At 38.3% G+C, this 25,941-nt stretch overlaps 1 protein-coding gene across 2 annotated transcripts in view; it reads right to left on the bottom strand.

The window, feature by feature from the left end:
- Positions 1-25,941, bottom strand: part of SYNJ2 (synaptojanin 2) — a 58,963-nt gene that overhangs the window by 3,916 nt on the left and 29,106 nt on the right. For both annotated transcript variants that reach the window (XM_007437463.4, XM_007437462.4), the window contains exons 15-26: positions 24,942-25,082; positions 21,316-21,508; positions 15,510-15,668; positions 14,102-14,258; positions 12,956-13,073; positions 10,562-10,780; positions 8,995-9,073; positions 7,776-7,944; positions 7,318-7,497; positions 6,437-6,571; positions 4,886-4,998; positions 4,188-4,296 (exon numbers count right to left, since the gene is read on the bottom strand). In XM_007437463.4, coding sequence (XP_007437525.1) covers positions 4,188-4,296; positions 4,886-4,998; positions 6,437-6,571; positions 7,318-7,497; positions 7,776-7,944; positions 8,995-9,073; positions 10,562-10,780; positions 12,956-13,073; positions 14,102-14,258; positions 15,510-15,668; positions 21,316-21,508; positions 24,942-25,082 — 1,772 coding nt within the window. The remainder of the gene's footprint in view (positions 1-4,187; positions 4,297-4,885; positions 4,999-6,436; positions 6,572-7,317; positions 7,498-7,775; positions 7,945-8,994; positions 9,074-10,561; positions 10,781-12,955; positions 13,074-14,101; positions 14,259-15,509; positions 15,669-21,315; positions 21,509-24,941; positions 25,083-25,941) is intronic.

Genomic DNA, 25,941 nt, shown 5'->3' with positions numbered 1-25,941 from the left:
TTGCTGGAAATATGTTGATGTATCTACTTGTAGGTATAACTTACAAAGTGTTCGCATCTATATTGTGAAATAAAATCAATATGTAAAAATGACAATCAACCCTCACTAAACAGTTTTTAAGTGATGTGTTAGGTGCAGACAAATCTGGAGAAGTTGGGGAGAAAGGCCACAGCTCTATGAGAGAAGACAGGCTTCACATGTGGAAGGTCCTAGTCATTGGTCTGAGTTTTTTTTTTAATTTTATATCACATTTATATAGCTGCCCATCTTACACAAAGCCTGCCATTAACACAATATTGTTCTAATTTAGGATAAGGCAGAGTCCTACTGTCATAGGTTTGATTGTGAGATGGTACCAGACCAAGATAGGAAGAACGTTAGTTTCTGTACAAATGGAATGTATTAACAAAGATTTCTAGCAAAAATAAAGATTGCATTAGAAAAGAACATTTTTGCCTGTACTATGTCTGAAGCTTCACTCTTCTACCTTTTATTTCCTACTTTGTTATCTAATCCTAGGTTTTTATATTCTATAATCTACTTCCCAACTTTCTCTTATAAAGCTTGTGCTCCTGCTTTGCTTTAACTTTTGCTTACCCTGCCTCTTGTTCCTGGATTCACAGATCTATCCCTGTCCTTCTCTATCCCCCTTTGTCCCACAGTCGCTTGCAGGGCTTGCTATAGTCGGCTGAGTTCTGGACTGAGGTTGTCTCTTCTTGGCTATTGTCACTGCTCTGTCAGAGCTCCGGGTCTTCAGGCTTACTTTCTAAAGCTTCTAGTGCCTGGGAATTTTACCAGTGCTGGTGATGAACAGTGACATGGTCATTGCCCACATTTGGGCCACTCTGTCTTGCCAGAACATGGGCGTGTTACTAGCCTTCCACTAGTGCCTGGCCTCCCGCAAGAGCTCAGTCCATGTTCTTCCAGATGCTCTGTTGCAGTTGATGCTCCTCGTTGCAACTTTGCCTCACTCCTGTCAATGGCAAGGCTTGCCCTACGAATCTCCCTGCGCCTTCTCAACTTTTTAAAATCCAATTTAAAGCTTCCCAGAAGGTGGCTGTCTAGCTTTGATTTAAACACATCCAATGAAGGGGAACTTTCTTTGAGGAACTGATTCATTCATTGATTATCAACTGATAAATTGCTCTTATTGTGAGAGTTTTCCTAGTGGAATCTGTAACTTAATTCCATTATTTTGTGTTCTTCACTTTGGAATGAGAGAGAACAGGTTGTAGTTTTCTTCTGTGCAACATGTTTTCAAGTATTTGAAGAGTGCTATCATATTCCTGCTCAGCTGTCTTCCTCAGTTTAAATCATACCCAGCTTCTTCAATCTCTCTCCATAGGTCCTAGTTTTAGTTCTCTGGTCATTCTCATTGACTTTCTTTGATTCTCTACCAATTTCTCTAAATCCTTCTTAAAGTGTAGTGTCCTGAACCAAACACAGTACTTGGCATGGGGTCTGATCAAAGCAAAATAAAGCAGAAACTTTCCCATGGTCCCCAGATCATAGTCCTGTTGATGTTGTAATCTAGTTGCATTTGCCTTTTTTGAGCCACATCACTATTCCCAGATCTTTTTTGCATGTACCAAGCCAGATAGCCCCCATCCTATACTTGTGGATTTGATTTTTGTTTCCTAAGTAAAGAACTTCGCATTTGTCTCTGTTAAATTTTATTCTGTTAATTTCTATTTTCTCCAACCTATCAAGGTGATTTTTAATTTTACTTCTGCCTTCTAGAGCAGGGTTTCCCAAACCTCCTTTGGGGAGGTATAGACAGAGTCCAGGGGAGGTGTGAAGAACCTTTTAGTTACATTGTTACAATAAATCCACCTTACCCAAAGTTTCACTGTATTGTTTTCACTGTTCATTTGTGTTCATTTTGATGTTTGGATTTTTAGGGGAGGTGTGTACATTAAGATTACACTAAAGGGAGGTGTGTTACCAAAAAGTTTAGGAACCCCTGTTCTAGAGTACAAACTACCACGCCCAAATTTATATCATCTGCAGATTTGATAAGCTCTTCAGCCAAAGCATTAATGAAATAAATACATAATTTATCATTTAGAAAGTATTCTAATGTACACGTTCACCTCTTCCTTTCAAACACAGGTTTACAACGCAGGCCTCATTAATAACTATACTGTGTATTATATAGCACTCACAAACTCTTTAATGGCATCTAATACATCTAACCATTACAATTAGAATATAACCAAGTTCCTGTGTCACAGCAAATCATGAATTCTGGCTTATTCATGAACACCAGCATGATGGCTCCTTCTTGGCCTTTCCTTTAATACAAACCTGGAAGCCACAAATAAGAATAGCTATGGATTATAATTAATTGCTTTCAAGCAAGCCGCAAGCAAGAATCTAATTGTATTTGAAGTTGGCTTATGTATTTTGGCATGTCTGAGAGCAGGTAACTATAGTCCCACATTTGAATGCATCAGAAAGCTATGGTGTGTTGCATCTTCCTGGTTTACCTGTTAGCACTGAGGGGAAAGCAAACGGTGGCATGCAACAAGGCAATATTTATACACGTTATGATTTAATGAGCGCAGGATTCATGGATTGCCATAACTTATGAACACAGCTATGAGCCTCCATGCAATCTAGATTGGTTATTTATTTAATTAATTAGATTTATATCCCACCTTTATTTTATAGAACTCCAGGCGGCTAGCTTTCATGCCTAAGGGAGGCCTGGAACTCACAGTCTTCCAGTTTCTAGACCAGCACCTTAACCACTACACCGAAGTGGCTCTCAATTTAGCTGACAGTCATTTGTACATTTATGCCTCTACCCTATTTGAGGCAACTCTCAAGCGGTCTCTCTTTTGGAAGCTATAATGCCTTAAACAGTAGTGCCGTTACTGACTGATAGATGCTTCAGCAGCAGGGAGAATGTTCAAACCTAGCAAAAGTTCATTCCTTTCTCTGTGCTCAGTGTGCCTGCATTATAAACCTGTGTTTGAAAGGAAGAGCAAGATGGATAGACTTGTAGAAATCATCTAGGGCCTCACAGAACACATATAAAACAACTGCAGATTATCTGACTACAATTTAAGAATCACTACAACATAGGAATACTTATTTCACTACTATTGCAAAACTGACAATTTCAATTATAGGAACCCTTTTTTACTTGACACATTACTGTGGTTATAATCTAAATGTCTCTGATTAAATGTAAAGAGATTGCAAGAGAGTCTTATTTGTAAAAGACTGATGTGCCAGATTCAATGAGATTCAAATGTCTATTTGAAAAGGGAGAAATAAGTTTAGTTGGAAAGAAAAACACATGTTTTTATTATTATGCAAACTGATTGTTCCATTTCATGGAAAATGAATATATACAATATAATTGCAGGTTCTATTGTTTGGAAAATAAATGAATACGATTGTAATCAAATTTGATGAGGGCTCTTGAAAAAGATTCTAGAGTTAGTCCTCATTTACCAACCATTCATTCAGCGACCGTTTGAAGTTATGACGGTGCTGAAAAAATAACTTTACGACAACATTTACAACTATTTATGACCTTCACAGAGTCCCTCAGTCACATGATTGCCATTACAGTCAGTATGCATTGTCCTGTGCCTGACCTGGGCTTTTAAATCCCCCCCCCCTTGCAGAGTAGAGAGCTTAGAGAGAGGGTTTGCAAGAAAGTAAGCTGTTTGCTCTTCTACACATTGAAAGCAATGTGATCATACCGGCAGCGCAGGGCTGGGAACCGTGGCACATTACATAACAGCAGTGGGAAAGGGTCAAGCAAAGGATACAGAAATTACTTTTTTTCTCCCCCCACCCCCTTGCAGTGTGGAAAGATTGGAGAAGAGGAGATTTCAAGAGGGTACTATAAGCTGTTTGCATAGCACGCCCACAGCTTCCAGCCCCAGGCTGTGGCATGATCACATTGCTTTCGATGTATACAAGACAGGCACTCGAGCATTACAAAGGGCAGGAGAGTGGGTAGGAGGCAAACACAAGCCAAAGGTTTGAAACCAACTAATCTTGTCTCTTTCCAGCCAGAAAGTACAGGCACATGATTTCCCACTTAGTGACTGCTTCGCTTAGTGGCAGTTGCCGGTCCCCGTTAGGGTCATTAAGCAAGGACTACCTGTACCATGGAAACGTGAACATGGATATCATCAAAGCTCCTAACAGAAAGCTGGCCATACCTCCTTTCGCTTGCATCAGACACCGAATGGCTTCCTCAGCTTCCTCTGGGGTGGTGGTTTTGATCTGTTTTACGTTATATGGCTTACTAATTCCAGTTCGTGATTTTGGCTTGCAAGAAAATGTAAAAACAAAGCAGTAATAAAAAGAGCGTCTAGAGGGAAGGTAAATCCAACAGGTGCCCCTTCTGTAAAGCAGTTTATAAACATGAGAATAGGCTTGTTTTTTTCAGGGGTCAGCACTTTTCTACTGGTCATACCTTCATGAAAGTTAACCTTTATCTCCTCTTTCTTTATTCCTTTCCTGTTCTTGGTTGCTGACCCCATACACATATTTTTTATTTAAAATATTCTTCATCTGCTTTCTACTAAAACATGCTCAGAGCAGCTGTTAGATCAATCTCCTCTAGCTTGGTGCTGTCTGGAGGTGTTGGATTATGGTTTCCATCATCTCAGGTAGCATGACCATTAGAGATTACGGCAGTTCACTTCATCCAAAGAGCACTAGGTTGGAGAAGGTATCTTATAATTTCCAAAGATATCCTATTTAGGGGGTTGGTATTAGTGATTTGGTGCTCAAGACCTTTTTGGTATTTCAGTGCTTCTCATAAGAGAATCTTAGCTTAATATTATACTGAGTAAACTGTTTTGTTTTGTTTTTTTCTTTTTAGTACTTGAAACAATTGTACTGCGCTACTCACTGGTTGCTGTGGTGCTCCTGGAAGAAGCTTTGCTGTATGCAAGATGGAAGACAAGGAGTGGTTTCCTGAAGAGATGGAACCATCTGAAGGGGATTTTTTAATGGACACTGCAACTGTGGAAAAAAAACACATAAATAATTTCTTAATGGGATGTGGTGTTGTATAAGTATCTAATATACAGTGGTACCTCTACTTACGAACGCCCCTACTTACGAATTTTTCGAGATACGATCAGCTCCAACCCCAAAAATTTACCTCTACTTATGAACTCGCCTCAATTTACGAACCGGATCCGCGGCCATTTTCTGCCCATTCCACGTGGTCCGCGGCCATTTTCCGCCCGTTCCACGTGATCCGCGGCCATTTCCCGCCCGTTCCACGTGGTCCACGGCCGTTTTCCCGCCCGTTCCACGTGATCCGCGGCCATTTCCCGCCCGTTCCACGTGGTCCACGGCTGTTTTCCCGCCCGTTCCACGTGATCCGCGGCCATTTTCCGCCCGTTCCACGTGGTCCGCGGCTGTTTTTCCACCCCGACACGTGGTCCGCGGCCATTTTTCTGCCCTGCTGCGTGGTCAGTGGCCGTTTTTCCACCCCTGACGTGTGGTCCGCAGATGCCGGAACGGATTAACGGTAATTACACTGAACCTTATGGGAAAATTTACTTCGACTTGCAACCAACTCGACTTGCGATCAGAGTCATGGAACGGATTAAGTTCGTAAGTAGAGGTACCACTGTATTGTCCAATATTGACAGGTTGGCCAGCTTTTTATTTTAAAAATCCTGAGAACATGGGAGTAGGCTGGAGACAGAACTTGGTGGACGTGGCTACGCTCCTGTCATAGCTAGTAAGGAAATGTTCTATCTGCTCCTATAACAAGGGCCAACTGATAGGGAAAAAAGAATTTGGACTTGGATATCTGCCTGGGAGTGAGGTACCTATGGAGGTAGGTGAAAAACCAACTTACATATTTTTTGTTGCCAAGTTAAGCAAATTCCTCTGTTTCTGTGAGCCCTAACTTAACAGAAATTGTGGGGGAGGAAAAACACACACACACTGCTGTTTCTTACATATAAAGTGCTAAACTGCGGTTGCATTCAGCAATCTAGCTTGTTAGTGTGCATGTATGGGTTTTATACAGTTCAAGCACATGCAAATTTCTGAATATTACTCAAAACCATATTGCTTTACTCAAAAGATTCCAACAATCAAGTCCAATATTTTTTACCCCTACAACCCCAACATCAAGCAGCTAATTGAAAGTCAGACAGCAACAGATATAGATATCTCCAGGCTAAATCAACTTCATGTCATGCCTCTTAGATAAGGTTTGGATAACAGTGTGAGATGGTTGTCGAGAAAGGTTCTTTGTACAGGGCACAAAAATCAGCTTTTATTGACAAAGAATTTAGAGGAGACTAATGCAGAAATCTTCTCATGCACAGTACATGCAACCTTGCTTTCCTCACATATTCAGGGTTGTCATTTCAGAAATCCAGACACCTTTTTTTCCACCAAGTGGAATCTCTTTGAGAAAGCACCCAACTCTTACCTGGCGGGGGAGGTCGCTGTGGTGGCTGAAGCTGCTGAGGCCTACCAGGCACGGATAGAGACCTGGTTGGGGAGCGATGACGGAACTCCCCATTTTCTTCAAATTCTTGTTTTAGTTCAGCCAGGTCAGCGTTATCTAGTGAACATGGCAAAAGAATATCAAATTAGAAAGCAAAATGTTACCAAGAGAAAATGTTGACCTTGAAATTAAAAGGTTACCTACGAAGGAAGGAAACTGAGAAATAACCAAGCAACACCTAAACATGCACTTGGTTCATGAGGAAAATTACCAAGGATTCAATGAGCCACATTCAATCATTGTCATCTATCAAATAGCAATGTATTAGAGTTAATCAACTGACCCAGTCATTTGCTTCCTGCTATTCCTAGTGGTGAAACAACTAGTCATAAAGGAAAGATTAATCAGAAATCAAGTGGCCTGTTCTGTTAATCCTCCATGAATGATGGCATGAAGTTTGAGCCACATGACCTACTCAGAAAGTGTAACAAAGATTTCCAAAAAGGATACGAGTGCATATTCAGTGTGCATATACTGCTCACAAAGCAGTAAATGCAAAAGGTATGGCACAGACATTCACACACCTAAACCACCCCAACCAAGTTTGTTCATTAATCTTTAAAAAGAGCTCAAATTAACTGTTATGATATATCTCCAGGGCATCATCATCCTGTCCCATAAAGTCTTAGTCATGAACATAAAAACCAATTATATAATTAACTATATGAATAGCTCTAACACAGTCATAAACTTTGTCCACATAATTGGGTTTACTTATTCCAATAAAAAAGCCTTCTTTGAATGACCCAACCAACTTTTATGACTATGGCTCCACTTGTCTTTCATCATGAAAGGATGGATACCTTTATATGGATGTGGCTTTCTTCCAGCAAGATGTGATTTGTTTGCATGTACGGTAGATGCCATGCTCACATATTCCGATCCATCGCCCAGCTCTTCTACTGCTGATACCGTTTCTGTCCCAAATGGTACTGGCGGCAACATTTCATCCAAATAATCATCTTCCTCATCTAGGATATCACCTAAATCGGAAAATGTTACAATGGAATAAGGAAGGAGAAGAATATTTTATTTTATTTGACATTTCAGCTAAAAGAGTCATTTGTATAGTGAGATGGGCGGCACATATAAATTTGAAAAACAAACAAACAAACAAATTAATTAATTAATTAAAAGGAGGGGATTTTTTTTTTTTACAAATTATACTGATCTGCAAAGAAAATGGCCACCCACTCAGATCAACCTCCAGGGAGAAAGAGACCTCATGATCAAAGCTTATACTTTCACCTACATCACGTACCTTCTGATTCATAATCTAAACTTGAAAAATCAAAATTTTCCTCCAGCAGACAGGAATTTGCCGTGGGTGACATAGGAGCGATACTGTCGCGTTTCCTAGCAATTTCCTCTTGAAGACCTTTCAGCCAATCTTTGGTTTTAGGACAAATCTTCACAATCCTGCCTTTAATCTAGACATAAAAATCCCAATACATTATTTTTCTTATCATCAACCAAACGATTACTCATAAGCAAGACTCAGATATTAACACAATGTAAGGCAATATCCTGTAGAGGAAACTGAAGACAAAAGACTTCAATATATATTTAAGATCATGGCTACTATTGCAAATTAGAGATATTTGACTCTTTCGAGGATATATTGTTATAATATGTATCAATAATTGGCCTTAACAGAGAGCCATTCCTTCTCATGCCAAAGAATTAAAAAAAAAAATGGAAGCAATTAAGCTGGGTTAATATCGTGGGTTCTATATGTAATTTTCTATTTTTTGTTCTATTTGGTTATATTTGTATCATTACAGCTTATAATGGAGGAAAGACATCAAGGTTCCCTACATGCCAGGATGGAAAACGAAAAATGACTTACTGGTATTTAAATAGGCAGTCATTGCCAAGTTCTCTCTAATGGTCAATTAGTAAGTAATTATTTCCCAATTTGCATTTTCTGAAATCCTCCTTAAAAGGCAGCTAATTTCAGCTAGTTTCCAGTACCGTACGGATGGTACTCCACTCACCCATTATGTACCTTAAAAAATCAGCCTGCAGATGCTTTTACCAAATCCATGCACAACAGGAAAATAGATTTTTTTCTGGGTAATTGCAAAAGGTAGCATATTAAAACTAACAAACTGACTGTGTCATGACCTCCATATAAAAGCTCATTCCCTCATAAACGAATTTATTCCTTAAAGTATCACAGGGATCTTCTTGGTTGGAGGTGTTTTCTGGTCTAACAGCTTGACATTTTCAGATCAATTCTTTGGAGACCATTTTAGCAGCTAACATTTTAAAAAGTTGATCAACCTGAAACTTCAAGCTGGTGTTCAGGGAAATGTCAACTCTATATGAGAAGGATGTCCGTAATTGCCAGTGGTGAAAGCAAGGCAAACAGTTAACGTTGGCTGGCTTTCTCTAAACAAAATAGCCACCATGAAGGATGCTACTTGGTCACTCAGGCATTTCAAACAGTACAGGCAGCTTTGGTTTGTGTGTTTTACCTTGATGCCATCCACATCGAGAACATGAAGAGCAGATCTGCTTTCTGAAAATGTAACCAACATTTGACCTCCATTGATCCTAACAAGAACAGACACAGATCAAATAAACTCTTTATCTGCAGATTACTTTCAGAGTTTAGCTTGTTGCGTTCATTTGGAATGAATGCTTCTCAGTAGCTGAAATTCAGCTACATCACGTTTCCCCTCTCTCCTCAGATATACAAGGAGAGGCTTATTTGTAACACAGAAATGAGGAAAAGAGAAAGCATCAATAACTTGGATTCCCCTTTCATTGATGGTTCTTATGTATCATCTAAATTGAAAGCATAAGAAGAGTCCTGCTGGAGAAGCAGATTAAGCCTTCTCCAGTCTAACCTCCTCCTTCCCAAAGGTGCTTCTAGGAAGTTCACAGAAAGGATGTGAGGGCCTGTTCTCTCAAGTTCCTTAGTAACTGACATGCCCCCTCTGAATATTCTCCATTGTTAGATCAGGACCTTATGGGCAAAAATACACTTTTTGAAGACAATACTGTTCTCATACATCTGGAGCTTCCTAAACAAGAAGAGCCCATGTGGACCTTAGCTGTAGTTGGCCATTGAGGTTCATGTAGCTGGCAGCATATGGCTGTGGGGATTCGGCTCTGGTGCGTGGAAAGGGGATGATGTTTCTCACCTATTTATCTTGTTTAAAGTCAATAGTTTCTCATGGAGTGAAACTGATTCTCTGAAAGCAGAATCCCCAACAGGACTCTTGTCTCCCTTCTCCTCCCAATGACCTTGCCCAAGACTGCTAGCAGCCAGAGAGATGGATAGACAGGGATGTGCACGAGTGGGAGAAAGGATCACTGGTATATGTGTGTGTGTGTGTGGATATGAATAGATGTGTGCAGTATGAGAAAGAATAGTGTGTGCAATATAGCCCCTGAGTGTGATATAGTAATCACAAAAATCCAAGGATGTTTGACATATGTTGGGAAATATAAGAGTTTATAATATTAGAGCATACCATGAAAAGTTTTTGTCTGAGGCATTAAAGAATCCATTGATCTGACTGCCCTTACTTGACTTAAGGCGAAGTCCATTGAACCTCAGTAATTTAGAAATATATCTAGAATCCAAAATATTACAAGGAATGCTTTTGTTTTTTTTAAAGTGCTATTCAGGGAATTTGTCAACTTTGCCAGAGCAAATTTCTAATCAGCCACCAAATAAGCAGATGGGGAAGCTGAGTGATTTCTTCCTAAAAATGGTGGAACATTCATTAATTGAACATTCATCAATTATTATTGAACTATTATTACATTAATATGTTTTCAACCATCAATGTTCTCTAACATCATTATATTTTTATTGGCGTGGATCCTAACTTTTTACTTCACAATTTAAAGGAAATGCTGTAATAAAAGGAGAGTTTATTTGCTTGTTTGTTAGATTTATAATCCACTCTTCTTCTGGAGTTATATTCATGGAATGGTTCTTTATATATGGGGAGTCTCCTTCCATGAAGGAAAGCTCTCCTCAAAATTAAGATCCAAGTATTATTTTCTAAAATTAACATCATATTTTACCTGACAAGCACAACAGTGCCATAAGTCTCAAAGATCTGCATAAGCTCCGCATGCAAATCCTCAGGAAATTCATCTTTCTCTTCAGGGGATGAGTACAATAGAGACACCACTACTGTAGCATCTAGAGGTCCCTGAAAAGATGATACTTCCTGGAAAACATTATCCCGAGCAGACACATCAACCTCTTGGATTTCCACTTCCACAACAGCTAAAACAGGCCTATGCAGAGATAACAAGGGAAGGAAAAAAAGTTAGTAAGGATTACAGGAGGTAGATAGGAGGACAGAAGATAAAATGCTGACATGTTATTGAAAATCAGTTGTATAACACAAGCCATTAAGCTTGGACCTCCTTAATATTTACTGTTTGATTACTTGGTTTCTCAAACTATTTTGCTGCATAACTTAGGTAGCATATGACATCTCTGTTTAGTAACGAAAAGATATCCGTGAGCATGCTCCTATAAATAATTGCCCAACAGGAGAAAAGGCAATGAATAAGTAGCCACAGGGAGGCTTGTAATTATTTATTGATTACATCTACTTATTTACCTACCCAAGTTGACTCAACACAATTTCCAGGAGTCCAGAAATACCAATAAAACAATGCTAACAATTATTCTGTTATTTAATTTGGCAGAGCTGCTCTGTGGCACACCAGGTAGCTTTTTTCTTCAGTTCTCAGATTGGGTCTATGTATGTCCAAGTTTGTGTGTGGCTAAGATACATATAGAAGAATGAAAAATGACACAGAGCAAGTTAGGGTTAAGCCCTTTAGATGCTGCTAACTAAAACTTCCAGGAACTCTAGGCAGTATGACAATGGTAAGTGACAGCTTTTCCACTACTGCTCCAAAACTGCCTCCATAGGAAGCAAGAAACCAATTTTGATTGGTGTACGAATATTCTATACATTTCATATAGTGATTCCACAAAGCAGCATTAAAATGTTGAAACCTTATTCTCCATAGGATCTATAAAAGGCTTGATGTTCCTGAGAACCTGGTAGAATACCACAAGGGATAACATGGGAATCCCCTCTGGGATTCCTTCTAAAGTTGCAAAGTGTGGCAATACTGTTGTGAAGTTGCACAAACAACTCAGCTGCAATTTCAAAGGCAAAGCCTGTCCCTGCCCTACAAATGTATAAATACACGTATAAATTATTTTTCTATAAACTCTGCTAATTTCAGTGATACTGTTTTGCCAAGTGCAATTTGAATGATCAGATTTGGTGTGTGTGTCTGTGTGTGTGTGTGTGAAAAATGGAAGTGTATTAATCAGTCAAAAAAGAAAAAAGTACATTTCAGCAAAGTAAGTTGTAGTCAAATTAATTTATGAATGAAATAAATCAATGAAATTGTAGCTTTTAAAAATGTAATTTCTTTTCTTTTTATGTACTTCTTTTAAACAAGGTAAAAAGAGAATTTATAGTTGGGTTTGCAATCTAAGAGAAATAAATCATCCCCCTTTTTTTTCTTTTGCTGGTACCAATAGGCACATACTGACTTTCCAGAATGCTGGAAGATAGGACAACAATGGTTGCAATCTCATTATAAGTATGCAAATCAGAGACTAACAGCTCTCAGGTTATGTCACATTGTTCTATCAGTCGTTTTATTCTATGTCTATATTTAGTTATAAGTACGTAATAAATAAAACCACTACTATGACTATAATAGGACTAAACACAGATTCAACATTGTTTGGTACATCTGTCACTGGAGGTCCATGATTATCCAGCTTCCCACGATTACCGTTGATGGAATTCACATAATTGTTAGTACAGTACTTGCTTTTTAATCTGATAGCCATATAAACATTTTAGGGAGGACACAGATGTCTTTGCGGACAAGTAATTAAATGTGTTGTGACTTCACAATGCAAGCCCTGTGACTTATGTATGTGTTTCCAATGTCAGGTCACCAGTATGAAAGGCCTGTGTTTAGGCTGTGATGTCACAACATACTTCTGGTCATGTTTGCATCCTTTTGTACTTAACACCTTGGTGGGGGTGGGGGAAACGGGCTTTAAATCTACACTGTCCGTGTCAATGTAATGTACAGCAGGAATCAGCCTAACATTCATCTCAGAAATCTCGCAAACTAAATCCTTGAATAATGAAAGGAACTCACGGATTTGAACTAAGGAATATCATAACTTGAGAAGTTATTTTAGCCTCTTGGCAATGGTCAGTATTTGTGATCATTTAGAGTTGCTTTATAATGAATTGGATCTTTAGTTCAGCTAGCCCAGTTCTATTTACTCTGCTGCCTAGTAGTGATTTTCTAAGGCCATAAATAGAGATCACTTTAAATGGAGAAGCTATCTGTTATGTTTGGTTTTTACAAATGCAAAACATGTGCTCCATGACATCCCAGAAGAGATTATGCTACCTGTGGTCACTGGCCTGGAGCTCAGCTCTTCCATAATGCATCAAGGCACCAGGAGACCAAATGGGTCTGACTTTGGTTTCGGCACTGAGATCAGTATCAAGAAGACTGACCTCTCCAGCTGTGAAAAAACAAAATAACAGGTTCAGAATTTAGAACAATGAAGGCAAATTTTCAAGCATTGGTCCCTGAATCATGTGCCTGATTCACACATAACAGTAAACCATAATAACTGAGGTGGTTTCTTTTTTACCTAATCCATCAATCAGGGTTTTAAAAAAACTATGTGAGATGCATGAACCCATCCACTAAGTCAAAAATAAACAAACTCACCATTATTTTGACTAAGCCATGTTGCCTGCATGACAGCTCATAATTTATATGGCACCAAATAGACAAGAAGGATGTAAATTATTGACATTATTGTATTACAGGAGACTTGCAACAGGACAAGTAATAAAATGCAATACAATGATGATAAATAATACCAATTCCTGTAAGGCCATAAGTTTACATGACCATTCATGAAGTTAAAACAGCAATTTGGGCTCTCTGTTATGTAGGAATTGTCACAAAGCAGCATTTCCAAAATGTCTTGGGTGCAGAAAGAGGCCTTCTGTGATTAACAAGGGCAGAAAATGCTGAATCTAATTGAGTATGAAATATAATTAAAAAATCAATTATTGGTTTGATAGAAACCAGGGTAAGACTATCCCCAATATTTAATTTAATGAGTAAAATCCTTACTGAATCAAACTTTCTGCATACAAGTAAATCTTTAAGTAATGCCAGAACCACTGGATTATTTTTTGATCAGTATCATGCCCTCTTCCCAAGGAATATTTTCTCAGTGATATGAACTATATTCCATTAACAGATAGTGATCTTTGCAAAGCTATGCATGGAGTTTCATAATTGAGCACTGCTTTTTATGATGAATATTATAAACAATCTAAGCCAGTGTTTCTCAACCTTGGTTACTTTAAGATATGTAGACTTCAACTCCCAGAATTCCCCAGCTAGCATGCTGCAGCATGCTAGCTGGGGAATTCTGGGAGTTGAAGTCCACACATCTTAAAACTGCCAAGATTGAGAAACAGTGATCTAAGCTAAAGAAATCCCCAGAAAAATAATAGGGACCCCACCAACCTGTTTTATCAACTGGAAGTTTCTTCCTCCACCAAAGAACTCTATCAGTCCACGCTGGAGTTCTACATTTATCACTTGTATCATAAGCCTCAGAGCCAACATCATATTTATATGTGGGACCAAAATTAATAGTTCCTTCATGAAAGTCCTTAAAAATCTACGAAAGAAAGTACTGATCATCTAAAATAAAACTTATAGAGCTAGCCATGCATCCCATCCCATCCCATCCCATCCCATCCCATCCCATCCCATCCCATCTCTTTGTAGCCACTGGAAAGACTTTCAGTGGTTTACAGCACAACCATAAAAAGAACAGCACAACAAAACATCCATGCTACAATTAACTCGGTAATTATAAATAAAAACAACACAGCTCAAATCACCTACACAAACTAATAAATTAGAAGTGTCATTTCAAACTCTAAAGACTCTCTGAAATAGTTTTGTTTTTAATAACTTGTAGAGAAGCAGCAGCATGGATATTGATCAAATTTCAAATTCCAAAATACAGTGCTCCTCATCCTTCTCATTACAGAAAGTCCTCGAGTTACAACAGCAATTGGGACCAGAATTTCCATCACTAAGTGATGCAGTTATAAAGTGCGACCACATTGCTTAGCAAGAGCAATCCCTGGAGTCCCCATTGCCTTGCAAGCAGGCCAGCTGGCAGGTAAGTGGCCGCTGCTGGGTGGGAGGGGGAGTAAGGGGGTGTGCAGGTGGCCAGGGAGACGTGGTGCAAGCGCAGTGGGGTTTGAAGTGGTTGCTGCTGGGTGAGGGAGGGTGCGCAAGTGGCCAGAGAGGTGCAGCGCAGGTGCAGTGAGTTTCTGTGAGGGTATGAGTGGCCAGTGAGGTGTGGCATGAGCGCAAAGGGGCTGGGAGAAGGTGCACAGGTGGGGGAGACTTACCTGAGTAACCTGTGACCTTCACAGCTGGCTTACCCATTGACTTTGCTTGTGGGAAGCCAACAGGGAAGGTCGCAAATCACAATCACATGATACTGCAACCGTCGTATTTGCCAGCCAGTTGCCAAGCACCCAGATTGCGATCACATGACCGTGGGGGTGCTGGGAAGGCCAGAACTTCAAGGACTGGTCATAACCACCACTTGTTCAGCACCGTTGTTACTTTGGTCACTGAAGAAGTGGTTGTTAACCAAGGACTACCTGTATTATATTTATAGTATTATTAAACATTCACTCTATCTTTGTTCCTTCCACAGTAAAGGTATACATTGACAAATTCTTTGCACCTATCTCCAGACACTAAGCAGCCTCAAGGCTTTTTTAATTTCTGGAAGGTGGCATAACATAAACACAGACCACACCCTGAACCTCCAGTTTTAAAAAGTTAAGGCCTTCAAGACAGCCAGTAGAGTCAATACTTTTGTAAACAACCCCAACATCTTTACCTTCCCGCTGGATTTCTGCTGCTGCAGTTGATCAAATTCCAAGAGTGCCTTCCAGTCCTGTCGTTTGAGAAAGTAAAATACTTCTTCATAAGTCAAGTCAATGCGATAGTTGAAATCACCGCACCAGAAAACGTAGTCATGAGAAAACATACTTCTTCCCTGTTTGAGGAAAAACTCATTAAACAGCAGCATTTAAAAATTCTTTATCAACCCAGTTACATAAAGAATTAAGAAGTCTCAATCCAGCCATTTAACTATAGCTCTCTTTGAATATAAAATATACCATCTCATGCTGGAATAACCAAAGCCAAATTACATAATTAGTTAACATAATCATGATCATATAAGATAAAATACAGTGGGGCAAAAAAGTATTTAGTCAGCCACCAATTGTGCAAGTTCTCCCACTTAAAAAGATGAGAGAGGCCTGTAATTTTCATCATAGGTATACCTCAACTATGAGAGACAAAATGGGGAAAAAAATCCAGAAAATCACATTGTCTGATTTTTAAAGAATTTATTTGCAAATCATGGTTTATTTGGTCACCTACAAACAAGCAAGATGTCTGGCTCTCACAGACCTGTAACTACTTCTTTAAGAGGCTCCTCTGTCCTCCACTCGTTACCTGTAGTAATGGCACCTGTTTGACCTTGTTATCAGTATAAAAGACCCCTGTCCACAACTTCAAACAGTCACACTCCAAACTCCACTATGGTCAAGACCAAAGAGCTGTGGAGGGACACCAGAAACAAAATTGTAGACCTGCACCAGGCTGGGAAGACTGAATCTGCAATAGGCAAGCAGCTTGGTGTGAAGAAATCAACTGTGGGAGCAATAATTAGAAAATGGAAGACATACAGGACCACTGATAATCTCCCTCGATCTGGGGCTCCACGCAAGATCTCAGCCCGTGGGGTCAAAATGATCACAAGAATGGTGAGCAAAAATCCCAGAACCACATAGGGGGACCTAGTGAATGACCTGCAGAGAGCTGGGACCAAAGTAACAAAGGCTACCATCAGTAACACACTACACCGCCAGGGACTCAAATCCTGCAGTGCCAGATGTGTCCCCCTGCTTAAGCCAGTACATGTCTGGGCCCGTCTGAAGTTTGCTAGAGAGCATTTGGATGATTCAGAAGAGGACTGGGAGAATGTCATATGGTCAGATGAAACCAAAGTAGAACGTTTTGGTCTAAACTCAACTCGTTGTGTTTGGAGGAGAGAGAATGCTGAGTTGCATCCAAAGAACACGGTACCTACTGTGAAGCATGGGGGTGGAAACATCATGCTTTGGGGCTGTTTTTCTGCAAAGGGACCAGGACTGATCCGTGTAAAGGAAAGAATGAATGGGGCCATGTATCGTGAGATTTTGAGTGAACACCTCCTTCCATCAGCAAGGGCATTGAAGATGAAACGTGGCTGGGTCTTTCAGCATGACAATGATCCCAAACACACCGCCCGGGCAACGAAGGAGTGGCTTCGTAAGAAGCATTTCAAGGTCCTGGAGTGGCCTAGCCAGTCTCCAGATCTCAACCCCATGGAAAACCTTTGGAGGGAGTTGAAAGTCCGTGTTGCCCAGAGACAGCCCCAAATCACTGCTCTAGAGGAGATCTGCATGGAGGAATGGGCCAAAATACCAGCAACAGTGTGTGAAAACCTTGTGAAGACTTACAGAAAACGTTTGACCTCTGTCATTGCCAACAAAGGATATATAACAAAGTATTGAGATGAACTTTTGATATTGACCAAATACTTATTTTCCACCATGATTTGCAAATAAATTCTTTAAAAATCAGACAATATGATTTTCTGGATTTTTTTCCCCATTTTGTCTCTCATAGTTGAGGTATACCTATGATGAAAATTACAGGCCTCTCTCTTTTTAAGTGGGAGAACTTGCACAATTGGTGGCTGACTAAATACTTTTTTGCCCCACTGTAGTTGGTCTCAAAATTAAATGCAGGTAAAATTGCTCCCTTTAAACTAAATTTAAAGCCTCATAATGGATTGATCAAATGATTGATTATAATATAAAACTTGATTTCGCATGATGTGCCAAGAAGAGGAATAAATCATGTTTCAGTTTTGTTGTTCAATTCATGGCTTGTCATGGACAAACTAGGAATTATACTTTAAAATAAACTTTGGTTAGTTTGTTAACCAATCTAGAGTCATAATTTGTAGTTTTACAAATTTTAATCAATTCCTGATATGTACTTAGAATCCAGTAACTAGAGAAAAAAACACAAAAGCCTGTTGTTTCTCTTGCTAGCACTGCATATAAGAAGTGCCAACTTGAGATTTTGCTAAGGTTCACAGAAACTCATGTACACAATACTAAATCATAGTTTAATAAAAATTAATATCTAAGGTAATAAATAGTAAACCCACTTCTCAATTCATGCTCATTTAGCATCCACAACACTTTCAGTCACATTCTTAAAAAAATAGAATAAGCATAACAGAAATTCAGACAATATCTAAGCCAGGGTTTTTTAACCTTTTTGTGCCATGGACCCTTCTGAGAGTTGGGTAAAACCTATGGACTTTCTCAGAAAAATGTCTTTAAATAAAAATAGAATAAAATGCATAGATATAGATTGTATCTCTGTACAAAGGAAACCAATTGTGGTCAAATACACTTATCAAAATATTAAATAACAAATATATTTTATTTATTAATCAAATTTATATAGCCGCCCATCTCACAAGAAGTGACTATAATATATATGTCACTATAATAATATATGCACTTCTTTATTAGTCCATTAAATAAATAATGAGACAATATCCTTATTTAGGGTTTAATATTTGTAGATAGTGATATTTATTGAAGTTAACAAACATTTTTGGAGCCTAGAGGCCACAAATTACTTCACTGCCTACGTGCATTATTAAATGAAAAGTTAATTTTCAGTTAGAGGTTAGCTTAAATAAAGTTGCACTTTTCTTTTTGTGATCCATGTTCATGGATTCCTGACATCAATCCATGGAGCCCAAGGGATCCCAGGTTAAGAACCCCTGATTTAAGAACCCCTGATTTAAGAACCCCTGATTTAAGCAATGTAAAAGATATATAGTTGGAAAGATTCCATAAAGAAAACAAACGTAGTTTCAAATCAAAGCATCACTAGAGGGCACTGTTAATAAAGCTATATAATAATAAAGGTGAATTTGCAAATGTAATTTTACAAATACAAACTGCTTAATTAGCTGATGATCAGTAAAGACATTTATAAGAATTGTTCTGCAAAAACGCAAAGCATCTTTTCAAGGCATTAAGGTTTCTAGCTTGTTAACTGGCTGAGTTATTCTCTGAATCTTGGAAACAGAGAATTGGCTATTAGCCATTCTTCCAAAATGCAAGGACTTGCCAGCACAGAAAGATAAACAAACTCATTCCATGGGCTATTTCTTGATGCTGGCATTTTTTTAATCTATAAAGAAATGTTTGAAGAAAAAGAAAGGGCAGACATGAAAATCTAATGAACTACTCAATCTGTTACTATAGCAAATAAGCCTATTCTTTGTCAGCAACATGTATCCTTAGAACAAGGGTCAGATTTTAGAAAGAGCTGTGTTAAAGCTCTAAGTATTACAGTATGATTTGTGATTGCTCTAAATTCTGAGAATTAAGAAGGAAGCATGGTGAAAACATGTTCAGCAGGAATGGGAGTAATTTGTAATTTATAAAAAAGATTGCATTCTCTCCCCCTGCAAAACAAGTAAAGGACTTCAGAAATAATCATGAAGCCATCGCTTCCTTCTTTCATTATCACCTGACTTAATTAACCTGACTTAATGACATCATCAAGTTTCTTCTGTGACCCAACTGGCCACAATCATCTTAAGAAGCCTCTTTCTGAAAAATGGAACCTGCAAAATGTCTCCTCAGGGAAAGGGTTTTGAATAGGATTTTCTGTAATTTGCTCCTTATGGTTAGAATTTCAGCTTCTATTTTACAGTTTTATTTTGTTTATACTAAATTAATCAACAACAAAAAATCACACTAAAGGATTAAATTATCAAAATTGCTAAACATAACATTTTTTAAGGGGGGGTAGGCCTCGAAATTATCTTCTATACCAAACAACACTAAAATCTTTATCAAATTGCTTGAAAGTCTTCTTTGTTGCCTCATTGAAAAAAGATTAATTTGGATGTTAAGAAACAACTGTTATCAACAATCCATTGCCATAAATCAGGTGTTGATTTCTCCTTCCACTGCTGCGTGATAATTTCTATAGCTGATCCCCATACCCCCAAAATCTACAATTCTTAATATCTTGATAGATTCCAAATACTGTGGATATAACCAGCAAGAATGTATCTTATTCAGCAATTGATCCAGGGTCATATTAATAATACTATTGAAATCAGCCCAAAATGCAATAAAAAGAGGGCAAGACCAAACATTATGTGTTAATTTACTACAAAGTCCTTGTCATAAAATATTAATGAAGGCCAGTATATACAAGACAACAGTATATACAAGACAACGTATTTTGTTGTATTAATTCCATATTTTTATCTCTATTGCTATCACTATCTCTATATTTCAAAGCTTTCAATAACCAGCATGTATCTACAGTACTATGTAACAAATTCTGAAGTTGCCTTATTGACCTTGGCCAAAGCACATTTTTTCCAGATCCCCTCCATTGATTATGTTATTTTATTATTTATTTATTATTTTACAAGACTTATAAGCCCCTCCAGTCAAGGCTGACTCTGAGTGATAAATTCAGATGAAATTTGAATGTAGCAGTATAAATAATAACAGTAATGGCAAGAGCAAGATAAACAATACAAATAATAAATCATATGTATATTAAATATCTAACTACATACACAGACACATTAATTTAAACACAGCAATATAAATAGTAACAATAAAATAAATAATAGGTATAAAAGGGAAAAAAGTTTAAAAAAAAGGAATGCCAGAATCAATGGATCAAAAATTAAAATATCATTCGTCATAATAGCATTCCAGTCCCGGTGGTCTAATGGAACAGCCTCACTTTAATGGATTTTCTGAACGCCAGGAGGGAAGAAGCCATTTTAATGTCAGGAGGCAAGCTACTGCAAAGGAAGGGGGCTGCAGCTGAAAACGCACACTTTCAAAGTCCCTGCAGATGACATTCCCTTAAGCGAAGGGGCCTGGACTGAGCCATCCTTACTCAATCTTTACAGGTAGGCAGAAAGATACTGGGAGAAGGTAGTTCCCCAAATATCTAGGCCAGTGTTTCTCAGCCTTGACAACTTTAAGATACGTGGACTTCAACTTCCAGAATTCCCTACCCAGCATGCCCGGTGGGGAATTCTGGGAGTTGAAGTCCACATATCTTAAAGTTGTCAACGTTGAGAAACACTGGTCTAGACCTTGAACCATGAAGAGCTTTAAAGGTGATAGCAAGCACCTTAAATTGCACCTGGAATCATACTGGCAAGCATAGCTACTTAAGCTGCTGCATTCTAGAACAGTTCCTCTTCTCTTCTCCCGATCCCTAACCTTTCCTACCATCTCTCTTAATTTTATGCTTCAGGTCCGCAGGCAAGGAATTGACCTTTTAAATGTACTGTTCAGGACTTTAATTTTTAAAGAACATAAATAAATACATACATACATACATACATACATACATGACTATTATAATAGCCTGGGAGAAGAAGTGATTAGTAATAGGTGGTACGTAAAAAAAAAATCCACATGCATATACATCTTTGCCAAAATGTATTTTTGTCTTGAAAAATGGGCAAATTCAGCACGACTGTAAATGAATCATTCCACAGACCTTACCATTGGGAAACTCAGTTTCTGAGTGATCTCTTTATAGTCCTCATTCCGTTCTTTCATCTGAGACTGACCAGCTGTCAAGTGACTGCACACAAAGCATAAGCTGGTGCTATGCAGTTGGAAACGGATGGCAACTGCTCCTTTGTTTCCAGCTTTCCCTCCCATTCCAGTCTTCACTGTGTCCACTGCTATATCCCTGGGCAAAAAGTGATAAAACCCAAAGCAAAAATTAAACCTTTAGGAGGAACCTGAAAATTCTGAACAAGTGGTGGCTTTAGACTTGGTTCTTTCTGAACAGAAGAGCATTTCCATTCATGGATAGAATGGGGATCCATTGGAGATTCCCTAGTGGAAAAAGGAGTGAAGAAATTTTTCTTATTCCCAATTTTCTCTGGTGCAAAAATGAGCAATCTATGGCCCGAAGGCTGCATATTGTCCCTCAGCACCCACTCTCTGCCCCCAGTTTCCTCCCCGATTATATCAATCTGACAACAAAAATGCTGATATTCAACAGTGCGGTCTGTCTTTCTGCAAAACTAAGGGGCAAAGACAAACGATACACACTTTAAAGCCCTCCAATTGCCACCAAAAGGGCCACAAAAGTTGGTTGTGCCCTGCCTACTGACATTTTCACAGCACTGGCAATGCTGTTGGCAAAAAAATAAAGTAGCTCAAAAAAGACACACTTTCAATATAGACAATGGAGGTACCACCTCCACCCTCCAAGACTAGCAAAATTCTGGACAAGTCTAGAACCGAATACTAGAATGCAAAATATCAAAGATTAGTTCAGATGTTCCTTGCCAGTGTACAATTAAATACCCCAGTGAGCAGCTCCTCCCCCCAAATCCTACTGGAGATGTCAACAAAGAGGTCCTCCAAAACTTTTCACCAAATAGCAATTATTAATTTGATAGAAGAGTGGGAAAACAATACATAAATAAAGTACACAAGCCACATTTTTTCCTGTTCATGCTCACTATTTGGAGTATGGCCCCTGACACACCAGTGCAATTCTCAAACTAAAGCTGGCACACACCCTGTTATACATGATTATTCAGCAGTAGGGCTAAAAGACTTTGGTGGAAGTTTCTCTAGGAAACGGGATATGAGATGTTAGCCATAGACCCTCAATAGTGAAAATTTTCTCAATTTAGCATCATAAACTGTGCACAGAGATGTCACTCTTCAGATTTTAAGTGGGAAGGTGCTTCAGATTTAGCCTGGGGACACTCACTCTGTTTGATGATGACTCCTTAAAGAAACCATGTCTTCTCCTCAGTTCACCCAGTAGCCTTGGGATCCCAAGAAAATATGTGTTTCACTTAAGGGGGTCTTAAGGGGGTGGTGAAAAGCTTTGCAGATGTGTTACTTGCCGTTGCTTCCTCCTTAACTCAAACACTTATTTTCCTGGGATCCTGGGCACAACTTCTTTCAAGAGTTACCAGTAGATAGGGAGAACATGGCCATATGGGGCAGATCTGAAAGACCTTTCCTACTTTGGATCTCAATATCATACATGTCTGTTTTGGCATAACAATACCCTGAACCTGCAAGGTTATATAAACTGTCAAAACTTGAGAGAAACAACTTTATATATTCCACAAGTCATTCTTCACTCTGCCAAGATCAATCTATGCAGGCAGCTATTTTCAAGATACATGCCATTAAGCCTGCCCTGAAATACAATTCTGTAATGGAGGGCATGGTCTATTTCAATAAAGATCTCAAAACCCACTTGTTTTATTATGTGAATTATTCAAGCAGAATGCAATTCCAAGAGAGCAGTTTATCGAGCTCAGTTCCTATGCATGTTCCTCTTTCTTTTTGGTATTTCTTGTATTTTTCTATTGTCCAGTAACTGTATATTTTGGGAAGTATACACATTACTTAAATTGATAAAAACATTTAAAAAAGATTTAAATAGCATAGAATAAAATGAAAGTAATACCAACAGCAGAATATAAAACAGCCAAAATATTAAAAAACCTAATTTTATAAAGTAATTTTTATGAGTTCTAAAATAATTTTCTATATAAAAAAATCTTCATCTAGTACCAAACAGATGATAGCAAGGATAATATGTAAGCTCATTCCCCTTGCCTTTTCTAGAGGAGGGCCTCAAAAGAAGGGTACGGGTAGATGAATATGGGAAAGCTAACCTGGTACCCAGCAATTTAGGGGCTAGAAATCAACTGCCAGACAGTGAGGTTGAGGAAGGACAATCTTGAAGTGGTCAGAACCATCAATCCTGTTTAATGAATTAGCTGCTCTACTTCTGGATTATTTTCAGGGATAGACTTTTTCTCAAAATTTTCTAGAATTCATAACGTTCTACACACAGCAAAGTAACCCTTCTCTGATCATGGAAAGCTTGTGTTGTTACAGTTTACTAATTTATGTATTAACAATTGTTCATAATAGTTGTACAACTTATTGAGTAAGGACTTTCTAAAACAAAGCAAAACAATTTTTAAAAAATCTTTGTAAAATGTAAACTAAAACAAAAAGCCTGGTGTTTGAGAGACTTATATTAAAGAGAGACTGAATATTATGAATATTGTGTCAGGAGACAATGGCAGAAGACAAAATAGCAAGAGCCAAAGTAGAAGAGATGCTTTGTGAGGTGAACTAAGCAAAGATCAGGTTCCTGGATAGGAGCAAACTTTCAGAATTGGACTGATTTCTAAGTAGATCAGTCTCAAGAACACAATATAACCAGCTTGAGGAAACCAACTGGAAATAAGAGGATGAGTGTGGACACAGCATAAATATTACATGCTTGAAAAGGAATAACCCTTAGAGAAGTTTCCAAGAGGTTACAAGCCAGAAACTTATAATCTTTAAAGAAGAGGAGAAAGAGTTCACTTCCAACTGCTGTGCAACAGCTTTGTGTAGAAGTGCCTCTTCTCTACCCCACCTGACACCTGCCTTTGTGCTGGGTCCCCACCAATGTAGCAATCTTTGATGAATGAATGAGAGGATGTAAAAGTGCTTAGGGAATACTGTAAGTACTGTGCCTAAGTGTTGTTCACACATGGCATAAACTTATAGTCACATATATCATAGGGTATGAATTTGGGTTCGATTCAAACAATCCAATTTTTATGGAAAAAGAGTGCATAGCTCTCAAAGCAAGACTTATATATACTCCAGAACAGATGCAAGAGTAGCAAAGAGTCAAAAGCCATTACTTGTTCCCATTTCCAAACATGCGGCTGTCTTCCATAATTAATATTTGAAGTGCTCCTAACTGTATGAAGAAATGGGGCGGGGGGGGAGGGAGTAAACTATGCTTCCTCTCAGGGTTAAATAATACAGAAAACTCATCTTTTTTTTTTCCAGATGTTTTATCCTGCCTTTTTATAAATAACTCAAGGAGGCAAACATACCTAATACTCCTTCCTCCTCCTATTTTTTGAAAAACAAAGTAGGTATCCCAATCTCCTCTGGTGAGAAGAATCAACAGACCCAAATAACCTGGATTTTATTCCAGGCTATTTAAATCAGAATTTAAAATAAACTCAGTTTGTTTCTTTATTATTAATTATTTCCATGAAAGGACGTCTATAATTGCTTATGAACTCTTCACGAAGGTGTCACATAAAAATAGAAGCAAGAAGATCTACCTTATGAAGGGAACATGAAGAGGTCTTACAAAAATGAAGAGGCAAACGCCCACAAGCTGTGCTGAGGTCAACAGAATATATCGATGTGTCCTTGAAAGAGCCTTCTGAATCTGTTCTCCCCATATCTTCCTATTGGTTGTGCTAAAAGAAAGAGTTATATTTCTTTGAACATACTTTTCCATCAGATAATTTAACAAAATTCCATGAAACATTTTATGCTTTTTTAGTTCTAACTATGGACCCAGTTAGTAGGTTATTATTAAATCATACACACTACATATATCAATATGACATTTCGATCCTCAGAATTCCTAGGATGAAAATTCATATTGAAGCTAAATTCCCTTCCCACAGCCATTAGCAATCTTGACCGAAGACATTAAGGATTGCTTCACCCTCTTTCTCAGCAATCCTATTGAGCATAATTGCTTTTTCTATTGCCATGAGCTGAAAGAAAGCACCTGTTCCGAGCTAGGATGAAGGTTCTTTATCTTCCCATGACCTTGTGGTGAAAATGGGATACGTGGAGACCTGAAGCATGATATGCAGTGTCTTGGTACATATGAACACTCACATCCATTGGCCCATAACCAGCAATCCATGTGATCTTCGTGGTCAAAAGGGTTGTCAATTCTAAGGTACTGGTTCATATATGAGTAAATAGCAGCTGATGACTTTCAGCTGAATTTGTAAATTTGAAATGTATTACACTGGTATCAGGTGATACAAAAAGTCTATTGTGAATGTCTCTGCAGATACACAAGTCATTTGATCCTACAGTAACAGTTAATGAATATGTATGAATGAATCAGCTCCTAGAGATTTGTAATCGTTTTATTTGTTATATTTATATAAAGCCACTGAAGAGTACTGTACCCTGGTTAGTTTATAGCATACAGGGATGAAATACAATTTAAAGACACAACATCAAGTAACTATTTGGACTATAAAAATGTCCAGTGTAAAAATAACCATATGAAATAAACTAGATAATTAACAA

The sequence above is a fragment of the Python bivittatus genome, unplaced genomic scaffold (assembly GCF_059951505.1).
Source record: "Python bivittatus isolate LINGU-HERP-01145 unplaced genomic scaffold, Pbiv_v1 ctg000020_np1212, whole genome shotgun sequence".
Taxonomy (NCBI): domain Eukaryota; kingdom Metazoa; phylum Chordata; class Lepidosauria; order Squamata; family Pythonidae; genus Python; species Python bivittatus.
This window is presented reverse-complemented; position numbering and strand designations above follow the sequence as displayed.